Source organism: Macaca thibetana, chromosome 11, assembly GCF_024542745.1.
Source record: "Macaca thibetana thibetana isolate TM-01 chromosome 11, ASM2454274v1, whole genome shotgun sequence".
Taxonomy (NCBI): domain Eukaryota; kingdom Metazoa; phylum Chordata; class Mammalia; order Primates; family Cercopithecidae; genus Macaca; species Macaca thibetana.
In genome coordinates this window covers 11,414,574-11,438,330 of record NC_065588.1, presented here as the reverse complement: position 1 = coordinate 11,438,330, position 23,757 = coordinate 11,414,574, and the positions used below count along the sequence as shown (strand labels likewise).

The 23,757-nt window shown below is 35.7% G+C and overlaps 2 protein-coding genes across 2 annotated transcripts in view; both read left to right on the top strand.

Annotated features, from left to right (window-relative positions):
- MAGOHB (mago homolog B, exon junction complex subunit) overlaps positions 1-23,757 on the top strand; it is a 1,022,454-nt gene that overhangs the window by 279,298 nt on the left and 719,399 nt on the right. The gene's annotated exons all lie outside the window — the stretch shown is intronic.
- On the top strand, positions 21,753-22,763 carry TAS2R42 (taste 2 receptor member 42). Its single transcript, XM_050748257.1, has one exon. It carries the CDS (start codon positions 21,819-21,821, stop codon positions 22,761-22,763), a length of 945 nt encoding a protein of 314 aa, XP_050604214.1. The 5' UTR covers positions 21,753-21,818.

Here is a 23,757-nt window from a genome sequence, read left to right as displayed (position 1 = left end):
GGGGAAACCCATCTCTCCTCATAGACATTAGTTCTACACTCAGGCTCTTGTTATGATTTGTGCACTGGAGCCCCTCCAGCTTAAGCTGCTAGCACAGGAAGCTCTTCCAGGTAGCAGCTGCCAATCCAAAGGTGGAGAGATAGGCCCAGTCCCATGAATGTGAGTACCACATAGCATTCAGTACCCCTTTCAAGGTTCACTGTAGCTAAATCCTCACTTTAAAAAAATCTAGTATGCAAATAATGCTACCAAGGCAAGTATTAATTTTTATCAGACACATAACATAATTTCTCATGAGGAGAGCCAGTGCTCCTGTAATGATTTTAAAGATATGACTACAAATTATTTGGTACTCTTCTTCTCAAGCAGAGGAGCTTCATTACTGGGGCCCTGAATGATGGGTTGGACTTACTTCAACTGCATAGAATATGGCTGAAGTGATGAGATGTCATCTCTGATATTAGGTGACAAAAAGACTGTGATTTCCATTGTGGGTGCACTCTTTTGCCCTCTCTTGAATCACAGCTTGCTGTGGGGGATCTAGTTGCCATGTCACAGGGAAGCTTGGGGAGAGTGAACCCAGTTACCATGTTGTGAGGACACTTAGCCTATGAAGATGTCTATACGGTGAGGAACTGAGGCCTATGAATGAGCATGGGAATATATCTCCCCCTGCTGAGCCTTGAGGTCACTGCAGCACTAGCTGACAGCTCCACTACAATTTCATGAGAGACCGTAAGTCAGGGCCTCCCAGCTAAGCTGCTTCTGAATGCTTAACCCACGCAAATGGTGAAGTAACAGATGTTTATCATTTTAAGTCACTAAATTTGGGGTAGTTTGTTGCACAGCAACAAATAACCAAATCACCTCCTGTTAATACCTTGCCCCTTCCAAAACAACAACTCTTGCAAGAAACTCAAAGAAATAACTCTTTTGATAAGGAAAACATACCTATTTCCTCAGCCTGGCAGATATTATTGTATCTGATATGCAGGAGGTAATTTGTTGTTGGTGGTTATTATCTCTGATAAACCAGAAAGATATTTTTAAAATTTCTTTTAATAAATGAAGGGATGTGGGTCTTCCCAGTTCATTCCACTACTAATATTCTCCATCAAGAGGAGATCATTTGCGGTGTGTAGAGAAAAACAACCTTAAAATCCAAGGTGTATAATAAAGAAGTAGGAAAACCCATAAAACTTCAAATATATTCATGTTCTTAGATCAGTAGCATCTTGGGTGATGGGGTACTTGTAGATGTGATCTGACAGTCAGAAATATTTGAGGCAAGGAAGTTCTAGGAGAGATGAGAGCATAAGGACAAGCTTTTAGAACCCCTGCCCCAACCGTAATTGAACAAAGTAACATAAAAAGAGGAAAAGGAAAGAGTGTAGGGGGATGATGATCAGTGCTGAAGCCATAGGAGAGGTGTTGGTTTATTGGACAGCCTGCCCAGCATCCCTTTCTTGGGGAAACTACTTCAGTCCTTGTGGTCTCATTAGAGCTTCTGATAATAGTTGCCCAAACCCCAGGCCATAGGGTTGGCATGTGATTCAGTGTGTGCCCATCATAGCAGCCAGCTTTTGCCATAGCGATGGTTGAGGAATGCCATGTGATTAAAGCAGGTCTAGTCAGTGCCATCAAGTGTTTGCTGTATGAATAAATTGCTAAGATAAGGCAATGAAATATGGGGTTGCCGGCAGTCACATGGCAGCTGGATGGAGAGAATTGAGGGCCTGATCAAAGCTTTTGATAACATGTTGGAGTCATTGGATCTTGTCATATTTGAAGTCCAAGTTATTTCCATTATCAATTTTTCTTTTTCACTTAAACTGATTTTAGTTGGACTTCTTTGATTTGGAACCAAAATGATCCTGGTGGGAAAAAAGTGCTAACTGCAAAGCACAAATTTTCACATATTTCTTCTGCAAGAAACAGTGTTGAACTTCTCTCAATAAGAGAGCAGCACACATATATGAAACAAGCAGAGGCTATCTTGTCAAATTCCATAAATTTGAACTTTCTAAACCTGGAGGATTGGTTGCAATAAAATGGATGTTCTGCCTGTTTGGGAGCCTCTTTTCTGTCACAGGACAATACTATTTGGAGGTAGAGTAGTAATGTAGAGCTGCGATATCACAGGGAAGACAACTATTCTTGATGCTTCTGGGGATTTTTAGTATTCTGCTTTTTAAACTGAACTTCACATTAGAATTACCTTGGAGGTATAAAAAAATTCTTATGCCTGGATTTATCCCCAGAGGTTCTGATATAATTGGAATGGGGTGTTGCTCAGGCATTAGGAATTTTAAATTTTAAATCTTGAAATAATTTTAAACTTGCAGAAAAGTTGCAATAACAGTCAAAGAACTCTCAATTTTTACACTTTACTCAAATTTTTAACAATTTGGCACATTTGCTTTTTAAATTTCGCTTTCTCTTTTTTCCTGTCTCTCTCTCACACATACACTTGTATTCTATCTTTCTAATCAATTTGAGTGTAAGCTGCATATAGCATGCCTTTAGCTTTTAACATCTCAGTGAGTATTTCCTAAGAACAAGAATACTCCGTTATATAAATCTGACATAGTTTTCAAATTCAGGAGATCAAATGTGAATATGTTACATTTTATGCAACATGAAATCTTTTGTAAGAGGAAGAAATCATCCACACAGTTGACACTTCAGATTTATAAAAAGCATAAAATTAGCATAGATAAATTTTTGATGACTATTTAATGACACTAGATATAAGTATCTGCTACAGAATACATCACACTGTGAATGTGGGTCATTTTTTTCCACCACTAGACTGAGTCATTGAACACAGAAGATACATCAATTTTATCCGTTAGCAGCATGTACAATTCTTGATATATACTAGGTGATAAATGAAAGCATAAAGCATAAATGTTTAAATAAATAAATGACTGTGATTCATATAATATTTTAGAATTATTTATTAAATAAGTGATTTGGTACCTTAGCAAAAAAAATTATAATCACTAAGGTTTATGACAATTTCATTAAGACTTGCCAAAATTAAATTAGACACCTAACTAATTTTGAAAATAGAGAATGAATTTATCAATTTAAGGACATAAAGCTGAAAGTTCTATTAAATTTGGTAGATATCAAAATCAAGATTTGAAAGTTCTCAGTTCAAAACTATGATCAACCGCATCTGAAATTTTGTATTAGATTTAAAAATTACACTAGTAGCAGTTTAAGCAAAATCTGTTTCAATTCATTGCTAGTTCAATATGAGTTAAGTGAAAGTGTGAGCCAGGAAGTTAGAAAACAAAATCAACATTATTGATTAATGTTGAAAATAAAATCAACCTTAGCATTAATTAACCAAAGTACAGTGACTAGACCATTGGAATTGAACATAATCAGACTCTGAAGAAATGTTCCTCAGTCCCTTGAGGAACATGAGGGTTGTCAATCTTTTCTAGAGATGCTCATGAACAGGCTCTGTCCCACTGAAGAAATTCACCTGGATAGATTCTCATCATTTTATATCATTTTAAGTCAGACAAAGAGCTAGCTGAAATCCAAATTTTCTCTTTCTACTTGAAGTCAGCCACCTCAATGTGCAGGTTTCTTTTTTAATACTGATGTTTTTACATCCATTGTAAAAGTATCATTTAACTCAGGCACTTTTCCCAACATGTTAAAATAATGGGAAGGAATAGAAGTTGTCAATGTACCATAACAGAATAAATATCAGAAATTCTATCACTACATGAGCTATAAAGAGCACTAGAAGAGGAATCACATGAGCTTTCTGCCAAGGATGAAGGTCAAGGGAAAGTACAGAACAATTTGTAGCAGTGCACAATATTGGCTTGTTAAGATTCCCGAGCAATCTAGTTTTCAACCTTTACTTATTTGTGACAATCCAGGCTTTTAGCTTTTTCATTTGAAAAACTAGAAATTTGTTATCTCCTTTATCATGTTAAAGAATTACCCTTAATTAATTGATTTTTTAGGGGTTTATATCAAGAATAGGTGCAGAATTTTAAACTGAAACCTTTTTTTGTGCCTACCAAGAGGCAATGTACAGTATTTAAGAACTTCAGCAGAGGGCAGTCTTGTCAATAAAAACTTATAAAGCCATTAATTGAGGACATTTTGTTTTTCCTAACATAACACATGATATATATCTGAGCATATGTAAATATACTATTATGTCTTTGCATACAATTTAACCAAATGCATTTTAAATACTTATTGATTATATAACTGAATAAACTTTTCTACTCCTGGGTAATAGATTTCCTGCTTCATATCCCTTAGGTTTCTTCTGTTGTTATTATTCCATTTTGGTTGAAATGAATATTTAATTCATTCATGTTTAACTACTGAATTTATTTTCCTATGGCAAGAGAAATTTATGAACCACTTGTCTAGGTTTTTATGTTTTTCTACTAATATTGGTAACTAGTCAATATCTATCAAGTTTCCCTCTAGATACACTACAAATCCTCTTTGCCTGCTGTCTCTTCTCTTTTCCTCCACGATGTCACTTCCCACTCATGTTTGATTAAGCTAGAAGTTTATTTCTAGGCTAAAAAATTTTTTTACAGTATTAGAAATTATTTCTGATTTATTTAAGTTTTAGAGCTATTTCATTAGTAATCGTTAACAGTTATTATCTATGTTGCCTTCCTTCCTTTCTACTATTTTCCTGGTCTTTTTGTGTTTGCATTAGAGGAGAAATTCTTTCAAAAATCATTGCCAGTGTAAAGTGTCTTTATTTGCCTTCACAATTAAATGGCAGAAATCTTACTTTAACAAGTTATCCCTTAGGAATTTGAAAAAAAAGTTATTTTATTGCTTTTTAGCTTCCAAAATTTCAGATGAGAAGTCAAGGTCAGTATGATGTTCATGTTTCCATTGGCAATTTTTATTTTTTTCTTCCTATTTTGCATTTTAAGGATTTTAAAAATTTTCTCTTTATATTTCTATTCAGAAATGTCTCCAGAATCTTTTAGCAGTGTTTTTAACATTATTTTCTCTCTTAGTCACTTTCACATTTGAAAATTTTTCTATTATTTTATTGATGATTTATGGCTTACAATCTTTATATTTTCTTATTTTGTATCCCATATTAGGTCATAGATCTTATTTTGTATCCCATGTTAGGTCCCACAAATTTCTCATTTTGTATCCCATATGTTAGGTAAGTATCTAACATATTAGATACTTATCAAAACTTTTGAATTTATAGTCTCTAAAATTTTCTTTTACACTTATTTTCTCTTTGTTCTTTTGTGTTGTATTCTGAGAAAATACTTTAACATTATCTATACCTCTAATTCAATTTTTACTAGTTCATTCTGCCATTTAGACCATGAACTTTATTTTCTTTATATTTTATATTTTTTATTTCCATAGGTTTTGGGGGGACAGATGGTGTTTGGTTACATGAGTAAGTTCTTCAGTGCTGATTCGTGAGATTTTGGGTACACCCATCACCTGAGCCGTATACACTGAACCCAATTTGTAGGCTTTTATCCCTCACCCCCTTCCCACCCTTTCCTCCTGAGTCCCCAAAGTCCATTGTGTAATACTTATGCATTTGCATCCTCATAACTTAGGTCCCAATTATAAGTAAGAACATCCAATATTTGGTTTTCCATTCCTGAGTTACTTCACTTACAATAATAGTCTCCAATCCCACTCAGTTTGCTGCAAATGTCATTAATTCATTCCTTTTATGACTGAGTAGTATTCCAGTAGTATAAGTTCCAGTAGTATATGTGATATATATGTATATATACACACACACGTGATACATATACACATGTATATATAGGTGTGTATATATATACACGTGTATATATACAGATATATGTGATATATACACACATATATGAGATATATATATACATATATATCACAGTTTCTTTATCCACTTGTTGATTGATGGGCATTTGTGTTGGTTCCACATTTTCGTAATTGCAAACTGTGCTGCTGTAAACATACATGTGCAAGTATCTTTTTGTATAATGATTTATTTTCATCTGGGTAGATACACAATAGTGTGATTGCTAGATCAGATGGTAGTTTACTTTTAGTTCTTTAAGAAATCTCCACACTGTTTTCCATAGTGGCTGTACTAGTTTACATTCCCACCAGCAGTATAGAAGTGTTCCGTTTTCACTGCATCCACACCAACATCTATTGTTTTTGATTTTTGGTCATTTTGGTCATTTTTGGTGATTATGGTCATTCCTGTGGGAGTAAGGTGGTATTGCATTGATTTGCATTTTCCTGATCATTAGTGATGTTGAACATTTTTTCATGTTTGTTGGCCATTTGTATATCTTTTATTGAGAATTGTCTATTCTTGTCCTTAGCCCACTTTTTATGGGATTGTTTGGTTTTTTTCTTGCTGGTTTGTTTGAGTTCATTGTAGATTCTGGATATTAGTCCTTTGCCAGATGTACAGATTGTAAAGATTTTCTCACACTCTGTGGGTTTTAAGTTTATTCTGCCGACTGTTCCTTTTGTTATGCAAAAGCTCTTTAGTTTAATTAAGTCCCAGCTATTTATCGTTGTTTTTATTGCATTTTCTTTTAGGTTCTTGGCCATGAAATTCTTGCCTAAGCCAATGTCTAGAAGGGTTTCTCCAAGATTATCTTCTAGAATTTTTATAGTTTCAGGTCTTAGATTTAAGTCCTTATCCATCTTTGGTTGGTTTTTGTATAAGGTGAGAGGTGAGGATCCAGTTTCATTATTCTACATGTGGTTTGCCAATTATCCCAGCACAATTTGTTGAATATGGTTTCCTTTCCTCACTATATGTTTTTGCTTGCTTTGTTGAAGATCATTCTGCAAGTATTTTGGTTTATTTCTGGGTTCTCTATTCTGTTCCATTGGTCTATGTGTCTATTTTTATACCAGTACCATGCTGTTTTGGTGACTATGGCCTTATAGTATAATTTGAAATCAGGTAGTGTGATGCCACCACATTTGTTCTTTTTGTTTAGTCTTGCTTTGGCTATGCAGGCTTTTTTTTGGTTCCATATGAATTTTAGGATTTTTTTTTCTAGTTCTGCAAAGAATGATGGTGGTATTATGATGGGAATTGCATTAAATTTGTAGATTGCTTTTGGTACTATGATCATTTTCACAATATTGATTCTACCCATCCATGAGCATGGGGTATGTTTCCATTTGTTTGTATCGTCTATGATTTCTTTCAGCAGTGTTTTGTAGTTTTCCTTGTGGAGATCTTTTATCTCCTTGGTTAGGTATATTCCTATATATATTTGCAGGTATTGTAAAAGGAGTTGAGTTCTTGATTTGATTGTCAGCTTGGTCGCTGTTGGGGTATAGGAAGGCTACTGATTTGCATACATTAATTTTGTATCCTGAAACTTTGATGAATTCATTTATGAGATCTAGGAGCTTTTTGGAGGAGTCTTTAGGGTTTTCTAGGTATACAATCATATCATCAGCAAACAGCAACAATTTGTGCTATTCTTTACCAATTTGGATGCCCGTTATTTCTTTCTCTTGTCTGATTGCTCTGGCTAAAATTTCCAGTACTACACTGAACAGAAGTGGTGAAAGTGGGCATCCTTGTCTTGTTCCAGTTCTCAGAGGGAATGTTTTCAACTTTTCCCCACTCAGTATTAACTTGGTTGTGGGTTTGTCATAGATGGCTTTTATCACACTGAGGTGTGATCCTTGTATGCTGATTTCTTCTGCGTTATAATCATAAAGTGATTTTGTCAAATGCCTTTTCTGTATCTATCAAGATGATCTTTTGATTTTGTTTTAAATTCTGTTTGTGTGGTGTATTACATATTGACTTGTGTAAGTTAAATCATCCCTGCATCCCTGGTATGAAATCACTTGATCATGGTGGATTATGTTTGACATGTTGTTGGATTTAGTTAGCTAGTATTTTGTTAAGGATTTTAGCATCTATGTTTTCATTTGTGGTTATATCCTTTCCTGGTATTAGGATGATACTGGCTTCAGAGAATGATTTAGGGAGAATTCCCTCTTTCTCTATATTGTAGATTAATATCAATAGAATTGGTACCAATTCTTCTTTGAATGTCTGATAGAATTCTGCTGTGAATCTGTCTGGTCCTGCACTTTTTTTGTTGTTGGTAATTTTTAAATTACCATTTCAATCTTGCTTCTTGTTATTGATCTGTTCAGGGTATCTAATTCTTCCTGATGTAAGCTAGAAGGGTTGTATGTTTCCAGGAATTTATTCATCTCCTCTAAGTTTCCTAGTTTACGTGCATAAAGGTGTTATAGTAGCCCTAAATGATCTTTTGTATTTCTGCGTGTCAGTTGTAATATTTCTTGTTTTGTTTCTTACTGAGGTTATTTGGATTTTCTCTCATCTTGGTTAATCTTGTGAATGGTCTATCAATTTTATTTATCTTTTCAAAGAACCAGCTTTTTGTTTCTTTTTTTGTTTGTTTGTTTCAATTTGATTTAGATCTGCTCTGATCTTGGTTATTTCCTTTCTTCTGTTGGGTTTGGATTTGGTTTGTTCTTGTTTCTCTAGTTCCTTGTGGTGTGACCTTGGATTGTTTAGAAAGACTTAGGAAGTTTCCCAGTCTTTTCGATGTAGGCATTCAGGGCTATGAACTTTCCTCTTAGTACCACCTTTGCTGTATCTCAGAGGTTTTGATAGGTTGCATCATTATTGTCATTCATTTTGAAGAATTTTTTAATTTACATCTTGATTTCGTTGTTGACCCAATGATCATTCTGGAGCAAGTTATTTAATTTCCACATATTTGCATGGTTTTGAAGTTTCCCTTTGGAGTTGATTTCCAGTTTTATTCTACTCTAGTCTCAGACCGTATTTGATATAATTTCAATTTTCTTAAGTTTATTGAGACTTGTTTTGTGGACTATCATATGGTCTATTTTGGAGAAAGTTCCATGCACTGTTGAATAGAACGTATACTCTGCGGTTGTTGGGTAGAATGTTCTGTAAATATCTGTTAAGTCTCTTTGTTCCAGGGTATAGTTTAAATCCATTGTTTCTTTCTGTGACTTTCTTTTAAATACCTTGAGACTTTCTGTTTTGATGACTTCTCTAGTGCCCTCAGTACAGTATTGAAGTTCCCCACTATTATTGTGTTCCTGTCTATCCCATTTCTTAGGCCAACTAGTACTTGTTTTATAAATTTAGGAGCTCCAGAGTTAGTTAGGTGCATACATATTTAGGATTGTGATATTTTCCTGTTGGGCAAGGCCTTTTATCATATATAATGTCCCTCTTTGTCTTTTTAAACTGCTGTTGCTTTAAAGTTTGTTTTGTCTGATATAAGAATAGCTACTCCTGCTTGCTTTTGGCATCCATTTGCATGGAATGTCTTCTTCCACCTCTTTACCTTAAGTTTATGTGAGTCCTTATGTGTTAGATGTATCTCTTGAAGGTAGCAGATAATTGGTTGGTGAATTCCTATCCATTCTGCTATTCTGCATCTTTTAAGTGGAACATTTAGACCATTTACATTCAATATTACTTTTGAGATGTGAGGAACTATTTCATTTATCATGCTAATGGTTTTTTTAATTGTATTTTTGTTTTATATGTCCTGTAAAATTTATGCTTTAAAGAGGTTCTGTTTTGATGTGTCCAGGATTTGTTTCAAGATTTAGAGCTCCTTTTATCAGTTCTTGTAGTGCTGGCTTAGTAGTGGTGACTCACTCAGCATTTGTCTGAAAAAGACTGTATCTTTCCTTCATTTATGAAGGTTAGTTTTGCCGAGTACAAAGTTCTTTGCTGACAATTGTTTTGTTTAAGGAGACTGAAGCTAGGGCCCTATCTTCAGGGCTTACAAGCCCTTCTAGCTTGTAAGGTTTCTGCTGAGAAATCTGTTGTTAATCTGACAGGTTTCCCTTTATAGGTTACCTGGTGCTTTTCCCTCGTGGCTCTTAAGATTCTTTTCTTTGTGTTAACTTTAGATAACAATGTGCTAGGCAATCATCTTTTTATGATGAATTTCCCAGGTATTCTTTGAGCTTCTTGTATTTGGATGTCTAGGTCTCTAGGAAGGCCAGTGGAGTTTTCTTCATTTATTCCCCCAAATATGTTTTCCAAACTTTTAGATTTATCTTCCTCCTCAGGAACACCAATTATTCTTAGGTTTGGTCATTTAATGAAACTTTTAGATTTATCTTCCTCCTCAGGAACACCAATTATTCTTAGGTTTGGTCATTTAATGAAATCCCAAACTTTTTGGAGTCTTTGTTCATTTTTTCTTTGTCTTTGTTGGACTGGGCTAATTTACAAACTTTATCTTTGAGGTTGAGGTTTTTTCTTCTGCCTGTTTGATTCTATTGCTGAGACTTCCCACAGTATTTTGCATTTCTTAAAGTGCATCCATTATTTCTCGAAGTTTTGATTGTTTTTTATTTATGCTATCTATTTCACTGAAGATGTCTCTTCTCATTTCTTGTATTATTTTTTGATTTCCTTAAATTGAACTTCACCTTTCTCTGATGGCTTCTTGATTAGGTTAATAACTGACCTTTTGAATTCTTTTGCAGGTAAATCATGGATTTCTTTTTTGTTTGGATCCATTGCTGGTGAACTAGTGTGATTATTTGGGGGTGTTAAAGAACCTTGTTTTGTCATATTACTAGAATTGTTTTTCTAGTTCTTTCTCATTTGGGTAGACTATGTCAAAAGGAAAGTCTAGGACTCAAGGCTGCTGTTCAGATTCTTTTGCCCATGGGGTGTTCCCTTGACATAGTACTTTCCCCTTTTCCTAGGGATGTGGCTTCCTGAGAGCTGAGCTGTAGTGATTGTTATCACTCTTCTGGATCTAACCACCCAGCGGGTCTACCAGGCTCTTGGCTGGTACCTGGGGTTGTTTGCACAGAGTCATATAATGTGAATCATAGACCATGTGCTTTAAAACAATGTTCTTAATTTATTAAAATTATTTTCCTTCTATAGTGATAGCTTATTTTTCTAAATTTAGTATTCCTGAGAATATAATTTTAATAAGAAAAAAATTGTGCCTCTTTTTTTATGTCTGCTTTCTGGGGCTGAAGGTGATATGGAGGTGGATTTGTTTTTGAGTAAGTCCTGTAAATGACATATGTTTCCTCATGTGCTTGGTAAACTTAGAGAAATATTGTGCTGATGAGGAGTGTCCACAATGAACGGTATTGATAGCTGGAGCACATATTCTCAGTCAAGGAGAGAAATCCTGTTTGCCTGTCAGTGAATACATTTCCTGATAGTAAAATTTCCTTTAAATGTGTTTGTAATGCAATATTTTTTAAAACCTGTTATTGCTGGTGACAGAGCAGGAGTATCACCATCGTGGACAAGCACTATCATTTTAAGTTCACCTTGATCAAAAACTGCCTAAATCCAAAGGTCATCAGCCTACTGGCTAAGGTCAGCATGACCATAAACCACAAATAATATCTCTGACCAAAAAAATTCCAAACCCCTCCCCTACCAGAGGCATGCCAGACCTGAGATAATCTCACCACCACCCAGAAACAATCCGACTCCACCATAAACTTCTCCCCTACACAGAAACATTTCAAGCTGTGATAAGCCCCCTCACTGCAAAACCAATGTATACTCTTAGTCTGTGAGAGAGCACTCCTGACCAAAATTGGCCAGAAGCTCCTCTCAGGTTTATTTCTCTAAAATAAACCTGTCTTTGACTGTTAAGCTGAATTGCATGTTTCTTTCCTCTTACTTTAGTTCTTACAGTTGGTATCTTAAGTATGTACTACAATTGTATAGACAGCCTTTCTTTGACCTTTTTTTTTTTTTTTATATTGACAAACATATCTGATTCACTACTCCCCACATCTATTTGGTTCTGAGGGTCTGAAAGAGTCCTCTCAATTGTCCTTGAGACTTTTTTGAAAGCCACTGACTGACAATTGCTGCACAAATTTTGAAGCTGGCATTCCTAATTTTTGTATGCTTGGAAGTAATAACTCATTTGGCCAAAAGAGATTATAAACTGTTATTAATTTTATGATACAGATTGATTTTGGAGATGTCACAAAGAAAAAAAATGTACTGAATTCAATGTAATATTCTACTTAAGCAAAAATCATTGAGAGCAATGGGCAGAAGCATTATAATATCACAATAGGTTTGTATACACTGTCAGTGTTTTTAACAGATGTTGCAGACATGAAGGGCTATGGATGATTTTAATAACAAAAACAAGACTGTTGTACATATGTTAATGTATCCAATAGTATTCACTAAAGAAATTGAATTGTTTTCTTTAGCACCTGTGGAATAATTGCCAACATTAACTATTTATTACATCCCTCAAAACTATTTTCTGTAGTACATCTACATCAGAATCACTTGGGCTATTTATAAAAAATGCAGATTTCCAGGTTCAGTTAAAGACAAAAGAAATCAATATCTATGGAGCTAGAGCTGTGGAAACAAATATTTACTGAGCAAAGTGTTGGGATCTGTTACAGTTGCTGGCGGCCTCACAAGACACAGGTCAGACCAGGTCCCTGTGTAGGTGGAGTTTCTATACTCCTTGATGAATGCATAAAATAAATAATCAAAGAAATAAAGTAAAAGTAAACTTTCAGATAGTTATAAGGGTCATTTATTCACCATTAATGTCTGTGACTTCCCACTCATCTCCCCTTATCATCTGACAAGTCATTTATGAACAATGCCATGGCTCAGGAATACCGCTACACTTGCATCTTTCCTGAAAAAAATAGAGCCAAGTCAAGATAAAACAATCAATAAAAGGCACAGCATGGCTAATAAGCAGCATTGGTGAGTGAGCACTCAAACCAGAAAACTTTTACTTGTTTAAACAAGTTTTATTTCCGTGGTTTTGAATTTTATTTAAAAATATAAGTAAATGAATTATATGACTAATAATGTAAAGAACCATTAGCAATACTTTGGAAGTAAATTCTGGAGGTTTTCAACAAAATCCGAGAGCTAGGAAGAGCTCTGGGAGAAAATAATTTTATAATAAATGGGGTCTTCTTGGAACAGGAGTATTATAATTGAGCTTGTTAAATTTGCTATGTTTACTGAAAATTGTGAATTTAATTAGCTTTATAAACACTTTAATGGTAACTACTAGTAGATTAGAAATATGGGTCAGAACTTTTTTTTTTTTTAAACCACTGGAGTGAAAAGAAAAGGCAGTATAAAGTCTTGGTCAACTCAGCAAAAGTCAGGAAAGAAAATAAATCAAAAGCAAAACAAACAAGCAAAGACAAAAATAAGATACCAATCATAAGAACAAATGTACTAATCAGTACTACAAATGGTTTAATTCCATTAAATCTCTCCCATAAGTGATTTGTAGCTGGATTTGTATGAAAAAGCCAAATCCAATGATAAACTATTTATAACAACAAAAAAAGAGATAGGGATATAAGTATCACACACACACACACAAATAACAGAAGGCTGAAAGTTTTAATATCAGACAAACTAATAAGTAAATAAACAACTGCAATGAACAGTTATATGGATAGTTGCAAAATATGTGTCTATATATTAAGGCAAACCATACGAAATATACTCTCCAAATTTGATATAAAAATCCATCTAGTAAGCTGTGCATAGTGGCTTATGCCTGTAATCCCAGCACTTTAGGAGGTTGAGGCAGGAATATGTTTGAGATTAGGACTTTGAGACCAGCCTGGGCAACATAGCGAGACCCCGTCTCTACAAAAAATAGAAGAAAATAGCTGGGCATGGTGGTGTATACCTAAAATCCTAGCTACTCAGGAGGCTGAGGTAAGAGGATTGTTTGCACCCAAGAGGTCGAGGCTGGAGTGAGCCATGATTGTGCCACTGCACTCCATCCTTGGTGACAGGGCAAGGCCCTATCTCAAAACATCTCACAGATGTTTGTACCCATCTGGGTACTTTAGCTTCTGAAAAATGATGATTCATTTTTAAACAGTTAAATAAAAATGTATTTATTAACATATATAAAGAAAAGGAAAGCAAATTTAGATAAAAACAGAGAGCCATGGTTCTTTTCTGGGCCATATTACATTCATATACACAGAAAATAAATCAGGAAGAGCGGATATATATAAGAAAATTAGTGACAGTGTCCAGTTGTATTTCAGATGACAACAGCACACAATTTTTAGCTTCATTCTTTCACATTGTAGCCATTACAAAACTCTTACATTTAATTAAAGGACTGAAAACTTTTTAGTCTTCTAAATGACTATAATGCCACCACTTTGAAGTTTTGTTATGCTAGTTAAATAGCATAATGTATAAAAATGCCTGGCACTGTGCTTTGCACCTGCTGAGTGCTCAGTAACAGATGACAATCTTATTTTAAAGAGACCTTGTCCTATCTGAATTTTCCAAATAAGTGCTAATAAAGCTTTTGTTTATCACCTAGCCCAGAATAGAATTTATACTCTTGATTCACAGTAAAACAGAATTTTCAAAATCTCATTTACAATTATCAACACTTGTTAGGATGAGAAAAAGTAAAGCAGATATTATCCTATATAACTGGAATTTTCTTCTGCAGTGCCTTAGTATTCATTGAAAATAGTTGGATTTCAATAATACGTATGAGTTGCCTCAATTTTTAAAAATTAACTAAAATTAACTATATGCAAGTGGTATGATTCACTTAGAAAACAAATGTTTGCTTTCTTAAATATGGCTCCTTGAGCCAATAGTTATTCGATCGCCCTTCCTTATGCCTATGAAATAAGAAGAAATAAATCAATGAAAGCAATCACTTGCCCCCACACCCTAACACATACCCTTAGAGAGAGAGACCACAAGTTTGGTTCCCATGAACAGAAGCAGGTGGAGGTGGAAGGAGCCATGTTCACTAGGTATAACATGATTGATGTTAAAAAAAAATCAGTAGAAGGGAACTCTGATATCTAGCTCTACTATGCTCCCCCGAGAGATGACAAAGATCTGAATCCAAAGCACCCAAGACATGGTTCTCATGCAACCATTTAACACTATGTCAGCTTTAAATTACATCTATCCCAAGAATGGTCCTCAGAGCCAGCAGTGGGGCCAGAGATGAATGGAAGCCCACCTGCATTGTTGAGGATGATCTTCTTTTCTCAGTCTAACAATTTAAATGCTAATCTCTTTCAGATAGCATCACAGACACACCCACAAATCATGTTTTAAGTTCAGGGGTACAGACGCAGGTTTGTTTCATAGGTAAGCTTGTGCTGCAGGGGGTTGTTGTACAGATTATTTTATCTCCCAGGAATTAAGCCTACTACCTAATAGTTATTTTTCTGATCCTCTTTATCCTTCCACCCTCCACCCTCCAAGAGGCCCCAGTATGTGGTGTTCCCCTCTATGAGTCAATGTGTTCTCATAATTTAGCTTCCACTTATAAGTGAGAACATGAAGTATTTGGTTTTCAGTTTTTGTGTCAGTTTGCTAAAGATAATGGCCTCCAGCTCCATCCATATCCCTGAAAAGGACATGATCTTATTCTTTTTTATGGCTGCATAGTATTCCTTGGTGTATATGTACCACATTTTCCTTACTAGTCTATCATTGATGGGCATTTGGGTTGATTCCATGTCTTTGCTATTATGAACAGTACTGCAATGAACACTTGCATGTATGCGTCTTTATAATAGAATGATTTATATTCCTCTGGGTATATACCCAGTAATGGGATTGCTGGGTCGAGTGGTAGCTCTGTCTTTAGGTTTTTGAGGAACTGCCACACTGTCTTCCACAATGGCTGAACTACTTTACACACCCACCAAGAGTGTATAAGCACTTCTTTTTCTACACAACTTCACTGGCATTTATTTTTTTACTTTTTAATAATAGTCATTCTGACTGGTATGCGATGATATCTCATTGTGGTTTTGATTACTTTTTCTTGAATGATCAGTGATGTTGAGCTTCTTTTCATATGTTTGTTGGTTGTCATGCATTTTCTTAAGTTAATACATGCACAAATGCAAGTCAATCATTTTACTCAGAGCCAGGCATATAGTAAGAGTTCTAGAAATGATATCTTTTATTATTGCTGTTGTTACTATTGTTTTTTATAATTAATAAAATACATGGCTGCTATGGTTTGAATATGTCCCTCAAAGTTCATGTGTTAGAAGCTTGATCCCCAGTGTGGAGGTTTTTGGAGGTCGAAACTTTAAGAATTGTTTAGGTCATGAAGGCACAAACCTTATAAATGGCTTAATACAATTATTGAGTAGTGGGTTTGTTATTACAGGAGCAGATTCCTTATAAAAGGACAAGTTAAGCCTCATTCTCGTTCTTTCTCTCTCTTTTTGCCCTTCTCCCATAGATGACACAGTAAGAAGTCCCTTACCAGATGCTGGCACCTTTATATTGGACTTCCCAGCCTCCAGAATTGAGAAATAAATTTCTTTCTTTATAATTTGCCTGGTTTGTGGTATTTTGTTGCAGCAGCACAAAGCAGGCTAAGACAAGAAATTAGTAAGGGAGGAGCAGGCTAGAAAAGCCTAGATTGCCATAAATTTTGCATTGAGAGCGATTTCAGTGAGGGCTCAGAAGGAGAGGATAACTGTAGGGAAAGTCTGAAACTTCTTAGAGATTACTTTTGTGGTTCTGAGGAGAATGTTCGTAGAGTAAACACCATTCTGACGAGGTCTTAGATGGAAAAGAAAAATGTCTTACTGGAAACTGGAGTAAAGACCATCCTTATTATGAAGTGGCAAAAATACTTGGCAGAATTCTGTTCATGCCCTATGGCTTTATGGAAGGTAATTTAAGAGAGGTGAACCAGGATATCTGATGGAAGAAACCTCTCAGCAGCAAAGCATTCAGTGGGCTGCATGGCTTCTTTCAAGCACATATAGTAAAATGTGAGGAGAGAGAAATGATTTAAAGATGGAATCTATAATATACAGTGAAGACTAATAGAAAAATTTGGAAAATTCTCAGCCTGGCCATATAAAGAATTTAAAAGCATGTTTGGGAGAGAATAAGAAGGATTTGGCCAAGTGGTCATTTGCTGAAAAGATTTTTCTGGCTAGAAGAAAGCCGAGTTCTATTCATAAGACAATGGGAGAATGACCTGGAAGACATTTCCCAGATCATGGAGGCAAGTTAGGACCTTAAGGGCAAGGCTTCTAGAGAGGTGCCTGACAGACCTCAGCATTCACTGCCCTGTGCTGCCTCATAACACTTGTCTGGGAGAGCTACGGGCACAAAACTCCAACCTGTGAGAGCTGCTCAGGAGTGAACTGAGATAAGCAAAGCTGTGGAGGTGAGGCTGCCTGGGGAATTGGGGGCCCAATCCCTGACCCAGTGGGTCTAGAAGGTGGGACATGGAGTCAAAGACTATTCTCAACCCTTAGGATTTAATACGGTTTGCCCTGCTGGGTTTTGGACTTACTTAAGGCCAATTGCCCCTCTTTTCTTGCCTAAGTTTCCCAGGAATGGAAATGTCTATCATATGCCTGTCCCACCATTGAATTTTAGAAGTAGGTAACTTGTTTTGATTCCACAGGCTCATGGCTGGAGAATTTGCCTCAGGATGAATTGTGCCTTGAGTCTCATCCATATCTGACTTGAGTGAAACTCTGGACTTTGGACTTTTAAGTTGGAGCTGGAATGCGTTACAGTGTGGGGGCTACTGGAATGGAGGAAATGTATTTTGCATGTGTGAAGGACATAAATTTGGGGGCCCAGGGGTGAAATGCTATGATTTGAATGTGTCCCACAAAGTTCACCTCGTTGGAGGCCTGGAGGTATTGGGAGGTGGAACCTTTAAAAGGTGTTAGGTCATGAAGGCATCACCCCCATGGATGGATCCATGCTGTTATCACAGGAGTGGGTTTGTCATCACGTGAGTTGGTTTCTTTTAAAAGTGTGAGTTTACTCTCTGTCTCTGTCTCCCTCTCTTTACCCTTCTGCCATGGGATGATGCAGCAAGAAGGCCTCTGCCAGAGGCTAGCACCTTGATATTGAACTTTCCATCCTCCCAAACTGTGAGAAATCAATTTCTCTTCTTTATAAAGTACCCAGTTTGTGACAGTCTGTTATAGCAGCACAAATAGACTAAGATAATTGCTGAAGTTGTACATAATTTCTCCCTCAGATATTATTTAGTTTCAACTAATTTCTTGGTTCATTTCTAAAATCACTCAGGTATTTCAAAAGAGATACAGTTGAACAAGTGGGCATAAATAGCATATCAGTTACTACCCTCACACTGGCAAGAACCAGTCTAACTAGTACCAACATCCTTTACGTTAACATATGAAGGGCAAGTTCTGGCAAACTAAAATCCTTTGCAGTTCAATTCTTAGACTTATTAGATAAGAGAACACAGGTGTTTTATACCTTGACTCCAGTAGTGCTTCAGGTATAGATTCCCCTGGTACCTGTGGACAAAACAGAGAATAAGATACAATCCATATTTGTATATTTGTAAGTGGTCAAACCACTACTCTGCCCATTGAAAGACTATAATGCATGCCACAGATACTTTTCCTCCTATTCTGAACAAGACTCTGACCAATATTTTTCTCACATACTTGGATGAAGAGACTTTTAGTTTGGATTTTAATATTCACAATCTGTAAATTCTTCCTCTAGATCTTCCACAGCTAAAGATACAGATGGAAATTTGTTAGGCAAAGAAAATGCAAAAGGAGTAACAATATCGGTCTGTGTTTGCATAATAGCGAAGGAGAAACTCTCTTGTTACCCATCACCCTACATGGAAAAGTAGAGTCCATAGCTTTTGAAAAAGAAAAAAATATTGAGTGACTGGACTAGGTGAAAGGAGCAGGGCTGGTCTTCATGGAGAGAGGGACAGCTGATACAATATTAGAGGTACTTCTTTAGACTGGAAGACAGTCTATAATTAAGATACCAAGCAGGAAAACTGAATATATCCAATGACACAGTCAGAGAGCTTAATGTTCTTGAATAACATCCAAAGTGAGAACAAGAGTGTGATAATGGTTTAATTTTGTTAAAACTCTGGAATGTTTGATTATGTTCAATATGTATTAATTATAAGCTAGTTATATGGGCAAAAAAGTTAAGGTATTTTCAGACTTAAACTGTTGATGGTATAAAGAAATGCAAAAGATGTTAAATTAGCTTAGCTAATTTTTAACAATGTTGCCCAGGCTAGTCTTAAACTCCTGGGCTCAAGTGATCTTCCTGCCTTTGCCTTCCAGTGTGCTGGGATTACAGGGGTGAGCCACCATGTCCAGCCTATAATTTCTTAAAATGTATATTTCTTGCCTTACTTTGATCAGTAGAAGCCTTAAAATAAGACCTGGTAAGATGGTTATCACTGACTGGGTCCTAAACTCAGGGAGAAGGATTTCAATGTATCATTGATAGCTATAATATTTGCTCTAGGTTTTTTTTTTTTTTTTAAATACTATCTATCAGGAAATAGAGTATTTCATTTGATTCCCAGTTTGCTAAGAATAATTGTGAACAGATGCAGAACTGTATCAAATATTTTTCTGAATGTTTCTCCTTTAATCTGTTAATGTGTTGAATTACCTTAATTGGTTTTATAATGCTTCATTATTGGGATCTCATTGACTCTTTAATCCGTGGTAGTTTGCTTTGTTGTCAGTTGAACTGCTCTTGCTAAGTTAACTAAGTAGTTCCTTGGTCCTCAATCCAGCTAGTAAGTGACTTATCATTAATATCATGAAGTACTGATTACCCTCCTTGTAACACTCCTTGCTCTTAGTTGCTTTGAAATCCTAGTCTCTTGGTTTTCCTCTTCCTTCTGATGACTTCTTAATTTTTCCTTTGGTTTCTTTATCCTCTGGTGTTCCTAAGGACCCTTGGAGCGCCTACCTCTTATAAAATCAAATATGTGTTTATGTTCTCCAAACCTCCACATGTGGTCCAAATTTCTTTTCTGAGCTGCAGTCACGAATATCAAAGTGCCTACTTCAACTTTCCACTTGGAATGAGTTTACAGATACTCCAAAATGTTCAAAACAGAACTCATCTTCCAACTTTTCTTCTTTCTCCTACTTTTTGGCTTCTAAACCTATTCTTCCTCCAGTGATTCCCTCAGGTCACAGTACTACATGCATTCAGGAGTGAAAGGAGAGCCTAAATGTCATCACAGACTCCTCCTCCTTTTTCTAGCCTCCAAATCCATCACACAGACTATTGATTCTTTCTCCTAAATATTTCTCATAGTCATACATTTCTTTCCATCTCTAGACACTAATTTGGCCAAAGCCATCATTCTTCTTATGATATTGCTACATTTCTTCATTTTCATTCAGCCTTTCTCTGTCTCATAAACTCCCTCCTTTCTCTTTCTTTGTTCCTCTCTTCCTTTCCTCTTTCTCATTCTCTTTCTTCCCTCTCTCTCTTCTTTCTTTCCTTCCTTTCTTGTTTACTCTTTTTCTCCTCCTTTCTTACTATAATTTTAAATATCTGCCCTAAATGAAAATATTTTCGTTCATAGGAAATAACTTACCAGTAGTTCTTTATACAACATCATTCTTAAAATATACACTTTTAAATGTTAATTAATAGAATTTAATTGAAGAGTATGACAGCAACATTAAAAAGGTCTAAGTTTTAAAAATGATTTCATTCATTTTTTGGGTTAATTTGTCTGGCAAATTCTATTACTAATTTCTAGTAATAGAATATCTGTTTGCTGATCATAAACCAAGACACATAATCTGTAACTGTGAGTTCAATTATGATGCATTGGTGGTTTTGTCAAAATAATTGTTCCTAGAATGTAGAACAAATACTTTTGTTTACTCTTTCCTTATTTCATCTACAACAATTTTCTACCTGTCTATTAAGGCTAAATTGGTAGCAATATATCTCTGGCCAAAAAAAAAAAAAAAAAAAAAAAAAAAAAAATAGAACATATATAAGACCAAGGTAAAAAGCAAAACTATGTATAATTTTGAACAAGTTACTCTAAGATACCTGAGGAACATTTAGACTGAAATATCAGTAGGACTTTAATTTCAAAAAAGTAGTTTAGGTTTTAGTGTCTTTTGGATATTATTCTATCAGTTCAAAATATGACTTGAGTTTCCTCATGAAATTCTAAGTATTTTTCAGATCCAAGGCAAATGTCACCTCCCTTTTCCCCCCAACAGTAGTGTTTGTAGTTCCCTTTTCTGATTTAATAGTACATTTGATTCTTGATTCTGTCTAATTGCTTTTTTTTTTCTGTTTTCACTATTTTATAGACTTCTTAATGCTTTTTTTGTGGTAAATATGTTGCATTTGCATAAGGTCAGAAGCAAAGCAGTCACTTATAAAATATATTCCTTGCATAATAACAACATTATTAGATTATATCTACAGCTTCCTCTGAAAAACAATAAAGATATTTGGATCCAAGTGGTGTAGTATTTCAGGTGAGCAGAAATGTACAAATCAGAGGAGGTGGGCGGGATCTAGCCTATATTTGCATGTTAATATACTTGACTTTATCCTTTCAGTCATTACCACAAGTGGAATGTTTCAGCCCATGCCAGTGATAAATGGACACAGAAACTGTTGGGTTTAGAATTCAGTAACTCTTTCAAAGAAATGAAAACACTTTCGTGAAGGTATGTGAGACTGCATTCCTTGGTAGATCTTTTGGGATTAAGATCAGAATTATAGTAAAAACAGGCAAAGACTTCCTTAAGTATATGAGACTGTATCCAACAGCAGAAGGTTCTGATCAAGAGTGGAAGTGCAATAAAAGCAATGAAGATAAGTATCAGAAATGAATGCTCTTCTGCAATAGTTTGATTGTAAATTTATTAATGACGCAAAGTATTAAAAACTTGGATTTTTTTGGTCTCTGGAAATGGCCACCGAAATGGACAAAATCTTTCTGACTCTGGCAATAGTGGAATTCATCATCGGCATGCTGGGGAATGTGTTCATTGGACTGGTAAACTGCTCTGAAGGGATCAAGAACCAAAAGGTCTTCTCAGTTGACTTCATCCTCACCTGCTTGGCTATCTCCACAATTGGTCACCTGTTGGTGATACTGTTTGATTCATGTGTAGTGGGACTTGCTCCACATTTATATGCCACAGATAGAGTACGAAGACCTGTTACTATGCTTTGGCACATGACTAATCACTTGACCACCTGGCTTGCCACCTGCCTGAGCATTTTCTATTTCTTTAAGATAGCCCACTTCCCCCACTCCCTTTTCCTCTGGCTGAGGTGGAGGATGAACAGAGTGATTGCTATACTCCTTACATTGTCTTTGTTCTTACTGATTTTTGACTGTTTAGTGCTAGAAATGTTTATTGATATCTCACTGAATATAATAGATAAAAGTAATCTGACTTTATACTTAGATGAAAGTAAAACTCCCTATGATAAACTCTCTCTGTTAAAAATTCTTCTTAGCTTGAACAGTTTTATCCCCTTTTCTCTGTGCCTGACCTCATTGCTTTTTTTATTTCTGTCCTTGGTGAGACATACTAGAAATCTGAAGCTTAGTTCCTTGGGCTCTAGAGACTCCAGCACAGAGGCCCACAGGAGGGCCATGAAAATGGTGATGTCTTTACTTTTCCTCTTCATAGTTCACTTTTTTTCCTTACAAGTGGCAAATTGGACATTTTGCATATTGGGGAACAACAAGTACACACAGTTTGTCATGTTAGCCTTACATGCCTTTCCCTCGTGCCACTCATTTATTCTCATTCTGGGAAACAGCAAGCTGCGACAGACAGCTGTGAGGCTACTGTGGCATCTTAGGAACTATACAAAAAGACCAAACCCTTTACCTTTGTAGACAGACTTTCCAGAAGCTTTTCTAAGAGAATAACTCAATGAGGAGCATTTGGGGATCACTTCCACTGTGTTTTTGTTTTTTGTTTTGTTTTGTTTTGTTTTTCCTACTGGGTTTCTCTAAGAATTTTGGAACATAAATGAAATCCCACCAGGCTGCTTTTGATGGTAATTCACACATTGCTAGTCGATACCATTTTAAAAGTAATCATTTTTGTTTGGAGCATTGGCAAGCAATATTTTAGCCTCACATATTATTTCAAAAAATCTAAATTATTTAATTTTATATGCAAATGATAGGTAATTGCAACTTGTGGAGAAAAAAGTGTGTGATTCTTTAGAAACCAAGATAGATTATAAACTTGAATGGGTAAAATATATACAATGTGGGTAGAAAATCTATTTAAAAACTAAAGTCACAGTAGGAAAAATACAGACTCATAGCTTCAAAGCCAAGCTTTTTTTTTTTGTTTTTTGTTTTTTTGTTTTTTTGTTTGTTTTGAGATGGAATCTTGCTCTGTCACCCAGGCTGGAGTGCAGTGGTGCGATCTTGTCTCACTGCCACCTCCACCTCCTGGGTTCAAGCAATTCTGTCTCAGCCTCCCGAGTCTGGGACTACAGGCACACATCACCACACGCAGCTAATTTTTGTATTTTTAGTAGAGATGGGTTTTCACCATATTGGTCAGGCTCGTCTCGAACTCCTGACCTCAGGTGATCCACCTCTCTCAGCCTCCCTAAGTGCTGGGATTACAGACATAAGCCACTGTGCTGGCCCCAAGCATTTTTTTAAAATGAAAAAAGTGGTATATTTTTGTTATTAGAAGTCTTATTGATAACAAGGAAATACGATGATTATATGAGAAAAGGATGATTTGTAGTATGAAAATAAATTATCTTTAAATGGAAACTGGAAACACATGATTTAATGCTGACGTCCATTTAAAGCCCCAAATAATAAACATTTTGATGTTCCTAGGCACTTGCTAATGTTGCTA

What these genes read in the sequence shown, in the direction of transcription:
- TAS2R42 (XM_050748257.1), top strand. Translation starts at nt 21,819, where the DNA reads ATGGCCACCGAAATGGACAAAATCTTTCTGACTCTGGCAATAGTGGAA.